This window comes from Carassius auratus, chromosome 42 (genome assembly GCF_003368295.1).
Source record: "Carassius auratus strain Wakin chromosome 42, ASM336829v1, whole genome shotgun sequence".
NCBI classification, from domain to species: Eukaryota; Metazoa; Chordata; class Actinopteri; order Cypriniformes; family Cyprinidae; genus Carassius; species Carassius auratus.
Genome location: NC_039284.1, coordinates 8724362 through 8730590, shown reverse-complemented (window position 1 = coordinate 8730590; position 6229 = coordinate 8724362). Strand labels below are relative to the sequence as shown.

Genomic DNA, 6229 nt, shown 5'->3' with positions numbered 1-6229 from the left:
AGCAGCATCATATGACCCCTTTAAGCGCAGACCTCTGTCTTCTATAGAGAAATAAGATAGATTCATAGTCAAAAGACATTCAGAAGATCAGGTTTCCTTCACAAAGCTGGACAGTGAGTGAGTCAAAAGGAGAGAGAATGAGGCAAGTAAAACAACCCTCTGTGAATCCCAAAAGATAATGATACGGTCAACGATATAGATTACTGTTACTGTAAGCTAATGCTATATTAAATTAGGACTTTGGATTACACTAGAACATTGGTTCCATCAGTGTTGTTAAATGTAGCTACTCTTTTTGCCTGTAAAATTTTATTAGAGTTATCATCATATTTTTCCAATATACAAAACACAGTTTTGTGCAGATGGATGGAACAGCAAAGGTCTGAAATGAAACAAAATTTGGTTCATTCAGGGGATTATAAACGAGTCAACATACTGAGCCTGGAGCTGCTCAAAATCCATCTACTTTTCACTCCAGAGAGCACAATTTATGCCAAATAATCAGATATTAATGGATCCTACCATACGAAATTGGTCATGCCAAAACTAATTATAAAGCCACAATGCATAAAGAGTAGTTGTTTCGTATGGAAAGTAGACATATTAGAATCGTATTCAATATCCAAATATTCATCTTCAAATATAACATAGGTCTGGTTGAAGAAACTATAACATAAATTGTCAGCCATTTACATCATTAGGCATTTCATTAATCTAAAAGCAAAAGCATAGAGTATTCAAAATATTCATAATCAATAACATACAAAGATATAACTGGATTTAAACGATAACAAAAGTACAAAAGTAGTAGAAACAAAGACAGAAATGCGATCAGCTCCTTAAAGTCTGAAACACCTAGTGTGTAAAAGCCAGTCAGATTTTGACCACAACCATTCCTTTATTTTCCAAAAGCCTGTTTTATAACTTGCTAAAAAGTTTACTGTTTACTTATAAAATAACAATGCAAACAGGTACATTTTTATATTCAGTATTTGTACAAGATTTTTTACAAGTAATGGCTTCAATGAAGTTGTCCTACTCAGTAAAAACCAATTCACCAGATAAAGGAAAGAACTAGTCACTTCGCCTAAATAAGGCTCGAGACCAAACGATTTCGACCAGCACCGTAGTGATATGTAGTGATATGATGTCACTACACCACAGAGTCTAGGACAAGCTGCTTAACTATAGACATAGATCCAAATGAGTGGAGTCAGAATATCTGGAAATGAAGCGGGCTTAAGTAAAGAGGGAATCATTTGATAAGGCCATCCACCTGCTAATATAACAACTAAACATCGGACTTCACTGTTTATATTATATGTAATATAGAGTTCTTTTTATTTCAAAATACACTATCAATATAGCTTTGTTCATTTTATGTGAAGTCTGAATTTAGTGGTAAACTTAAGTCTTCTTATGAGTAAGAGAAGCTACAGAGGATGTAAGGATATGTCGTCTATGCCTATAGAGCTCAAGGAGAAAGAACGGGTCTTTTAGCTCCTCAGCGCTGCTAGCCTGGACTGCATTCCCTCGATATCTTCTTCTTCTTCCTCCTCTTCCTCTTCTGAGGCTGCCGTGGCTCCAATCGGCACTGGTTCAGGCAGGGCATCTGTGACTTTACTGGGTGCTTTTCCAAGCGCACCTGTTTTTAAACAAAGCAATAATTTCATCCGTGGTTCATATCTATGAGTGCATAATGATAAAATGTTTTGTGCGGTAGCACTTTTCATCAAAAGAAAAGACTGGGGAGGTGAGATAAAATGGCCATTTCCACATCCTACACCATTTATGGGGAGAAAAACAGCAGATGTGGCAGCCAACATTAGGCTTTACAAACTGAACTTAAATTTACAGTAAAACAAAAAGTATATTTCATTGATATAATGTTAATATCCCAACCTACTGAAGTACTCGAATCAGTTTTGTGCCTCTATAATACACTTACAATAAAATACTATTTTCATTTTTCTGTAATAAAACTGCATGTTAAATTAAATGTGCTATATGCCATTTCCTTGTAATTATTTAAAATATTTACTTGCAATTTCTGGGTGAAAATAGTTTCACCACCCGTTTTTTTTTTTTTAGTGTAGGTAGTAATGAGAAAGCCACATCTATCAAAACAAGTATCTTAACCACACACTGAGGTAAATCACACTGCCACATGACACGAAAATAATGCATACAACATAAAAATATTGTCTCACACGGCTCTTAATAATTGACTTTTTGACTGTTTTTTTTAGATCTCTCAGCCCCATATCTGATTGCGTCACTTCTGCATGTGCAAAGCTGACCACATATCGTATTTTTCGGACTATAAGTGGCATCAGTCCAAAAATATGTCATGATGAGGAAAAAAAACATATAAGTCGCACTGGACTACAAGTCGCATTCATTTAGAACCAAGAGAAAACATTACCCTCTACAGCTGCGAGAGGGCGCTCTGTTTTCAGTGGTAGGCTACAGGAGCACTGAGTAGCATAGAGCGCCCTCTGGTGGCTGGAGAAGGTAATGTTTTATCTTGGTTCATTTCTCTCAGTTCATGTCAATTTAATTTTGATAAATAAGTCGCAGAACCAGCCAAACTATGAAAAAAAGTGTGACTTATAGTCCGGAAAATACGGTACGTAATTTCCCCGGAACTGAATCGTTTACAACAGTGGTCGCAAACTAGAATAAAGTGATTATTACGTTTTGAAGATGGATAGTTGTTTTCCAAAAACACATCGATTCGCTACAGGAGGGCTTTGTTCACCCCCCGGAGCCGTGTGAGACACTTTTTTTCAATGGATGCACTTTTTATTAAACTTCTCAAGGACCGATGCAGTGCATCACCCGCTGAGTGGCATCAAACAGCTTGAAAGATCAAAGACAATTTTTTAAATAACTCTGACTGGATTCGTATGAAATAAGAAAGTGATATAAACCTATGACTTTCACACTGCACGTTGGTCTCGGAAAATTGGCAGAAAATTGCCAGAGTGCCTTCTGAACACAAACACATCCCGGGATTGATTCCAGGATCGATTACGGGTTGAGAACTCTCTCCACATTAGCGTATTGCGTATAGCTCATATTCTCCAAAATGGCACTACGCTGATGTGGAGAGACACAGAGGGGACAAATGGTTGAATAAAGTTTTTTATTCTCGTAGCTTCATAACGTTATGGTTGAACCACTGATGGCAGATGGACTATTCTGACGATGTCTTGGACCTTGACAGTGTTATTTATTTATTTGTCTATAGGACAGTCATAAGCCTCCTGGTTTTCGTCCAAATCTTTAATTGTGTTCCGAAGACGAACAAAGCTTTTACATGTTTGGAACGACATGGGGTTAAGTGATTAATGACAACATTTTCATTTTGAGGTGGAGGATCCCTTTAACTTTCTCAAGCCATCTTAATGAAAAACCATGAAATGTGAACCGTCACAGTGAATTCTGGGACTGTCGGATTGATATAAGATGACAAGATATTCTTTTCTCTTCCAAAACTGTAAATGTAACACTATTTTACTTTTCATGAAATGTCCTGTTGGATTTTTTAGTTTTCACTGTAAATAGTAAAGTTTTTACCATAGCATTTTAAGCCTTTTACATTCATTTTTTTACAGTGTGAGTGATGGTTATGTGGTTCCTTACCAGCTGTAATCTCAAAGAGGATCTTATCAACCTCAGCCTCTGCTGCTTCCTCCATTTCCTCCTCGTCATCCATCCCTTCCATTGTATCCTCCAGCATCTCCTCTATGATTCCAGCCTGTGGAGTATGAGTGAGCCACATTAGAGATGTTACATGTGCTCATCAAGACTTTTCTTTGCAGAAGAAGTGTTTATGTACATACCTTCATCATCTCTTTGGAGAGTTCTGCCATGGTGGCTTGAATCTCTGGGATTTTAACCAGGCTGTGCATGGCCTTCATGACTTCTGTGCTCTTCTGCATGGCACCAGCCACTCTTAATACAGCTGGAATGGGGAAATGTATGAGTAACACTTTATGTATATAATAAGGTTAATATTATTTAATACAGTAGCTAACACAAAATAACAATGAACAGTACTTTTAAAGAATGCTTTAATTTAGGTTATGTTAATTTCTACATAATCTAGTAAATATTTAACATTAAAAAGCATGGTTAAGCACTTCTTTTTTTCCTTTTTTTTTGGAATAAACTTCAGCACTATTTAGTTTTCATCCAGTTTCCATTTTAAAAACTATCAGTTGATTAATCGTTATTGGTGTGGTCCAACCTAGCTATCGGTAATGGTAAAATACACTAGCAGTCGACCTCTTATCTTAATATTTTTGCCCAAACAAAAGTTATGACAAATTGACAATAGCTGCTTAAAGTCATAGCCAGTGTGCAGATTTTCAGCAGTCAAAGTGTAATCATTTTGCAAGTGTATAAAGCCTAGTGTGTTCAGATTTAAACATCATGGTGTACTCCACCCTTTTCCCACACCTTGCACATTATTTCCCGTGGCAGCTATACAAACCCAAAGCACAACTTACTTAAAATGTTGCTATTTTCATCAAATTGTTTCCCCTTTTTTATTTAACATACTTTTGACGGCAGCAAATTAATTTCAATAATAAAAAGGTTCTGGGGTAGTGGATCAGTGGAAGGGTGTTCAAACATTTGCACATGCCATATTATTATTTTTTTTTTTTTTATGAATTCATGCCATTTGTGAACTTACAAAGCACTTGTTGGGTCTGCAAATAAAAGCTATACTCACATAACTGATTCTTCATACTGAGCAGCACAGAGTTCATTTGAGCTTTAGAGGCATACAGCTTGTTGATGGCTTTCTTTGAGTGAATCATCTCTTTGGCGAGGATGATGCAGACATCTCTCTGTCCCTTCTTTGCAGATTCTTTGATTGATCTCTTCACCTTCTCCTCCTCTCTTTGAATATCTTTGGGGAAAAAAAATACAATATATACAATTACAACTTTGGTTAAGTACAGTTACCTAAGTGAAAAAGTAATTAAAATGTAATTACATTATTAAAATAGACTGCAAGTTGTCAAATTAACAATTACCGGTGTAATATGACCTCACCTCGAATCTGTCTGTCAATAACCCTCATTTCTTTTCTGATTTTGAGAGACCATTCATTGATCTATAGAAAAGAGATTATAAAGTTTGAGATTAAATTTTAAGTGTAAAGGCAATTTTATGATTTTGGTTCTACAACCCACTTATAAACCACAGAGTTAAACCAAGCTTTTAAAAGTACCTCGTTTAAAAGGTCATTACGTAATACAACATGTTACCAACAAGCTATTTATAGGCCTGCTATTATTTACAAAGGAACGTTTAATTAGAAAACATTAACTCCCGTCGTCCGCGATAACTGATGTTTCACTTACAAGGTCCTTCGGTGGTTTCTCTTGTGTTTTTCCAAAAAGTCCCATTTTAAACTTGTAAATTAGATATCTGAACAGCGACGAGAGCAACCAAAACAGTACATTAAAAGTCAACTTCCTGATCCCAGCCTTTCGACGGATGACAACATCGGGAGTTTCCGGTTATTGTTCACTTTTCATAATAAAAGTACAGCTTTCCTTGAACTGTATTTTTCCATTAATGTTTTGAATGTTTGTTATGTCGAAAATGACAGTGAATGCTCCTCAAACATAATTAAAATATACAATTTAAATGACTGACAAATAAATATTTTTTCATACGTATACAATTATATAAATACACAAAACAGATGTTATTACTTATTTATTTACTGATATTTTAAAATAAAATATGCTAATGAGACAGTGATGTGAACAGTGAACATAAATTAGGAAGCTAAATATTTTTTATGAGGCACAGCTAAACTGCAAAACGAAAAATCCACTCCTGACAAGAATAAGCAAATTTAAGTATTAACTAATTAATTCGGCCCCGTAATGAAAAACAGTTCATACAAAATAATACAATAAAAATGTATTAATAAACCCACAAAGCCTGTCTTTAATACATATAGTGTGCCCTCAATTTCAGATAATTTCAATCATAAAGTTTTCTATAAACGTTTGTTTATTTATTTTAATCACCAAATAATAAAACCATTTGGCAACGTCTTTTTTTAACATGAAAATAATAATCTCCCCTCAGTTTGAGTCAGAACTTTTTGATAATATCCTTTAATTATTGATTTATAATTGCTGTTTATTTATTTATCTATCCAGTGATGGACCCCTGACGTTCTCATTATAGCTCG

General features: G+C 35.2%; 1 protein-coding gene across 1 annotated transcript; it reads right to left on the bottom strand.

Annotated features, from left to right (window-relative positions):
- Positions 1-292: 292 nt before the first annotated feature.
- Positions 293-5533, bottom strand: LOC113060550 (charged multivesicular body protein 3-like). Its single transcript, XM_026229552.1, has 6 exons — positions 5382-5533; positions 5071-5131; positions 4745-4924; positions 3849-3970; positions 3649-3763; positions 293-1645 (listed from the first exon to the last, which is right to left on the bottom strand). Exons 1-6 carry the CDS (start codon positions 5424-5426, stop codon positions 1497-1499), a joined length of 672 nt encoding a protein of 223 aa, XP_026085337.1. The 5' UTR covers positions 5427-5533; the 3' UTR covers positions 293-1496.
- Between the last annotated feature and the right edge of the window lie 696 nt (positions 5534-6229).

Coding starts and splice junctions, on each gene's coding strand:
- LOC113060550 (XM_026229552.1), bottom strand. CDS start 5,426: ATGGGACTTTTTGGAAAAACACAAGAGAAACCACCGAAGGACCTT. Junction 5,132..5,381: donor AGAAACCACCGAAGGACCTT/GTAAGTGAAACA, acceptor TCTTTTCTATAG/ATCAATGAATGGTCTCTCAA. Junction 3,971..4,744: donor CAGTATGAAGAATCAGTTAT/GTGAGTATAGCT, acceptor TCCCCATTCCAG/CTGTATTAAGAGTGGCTGGT.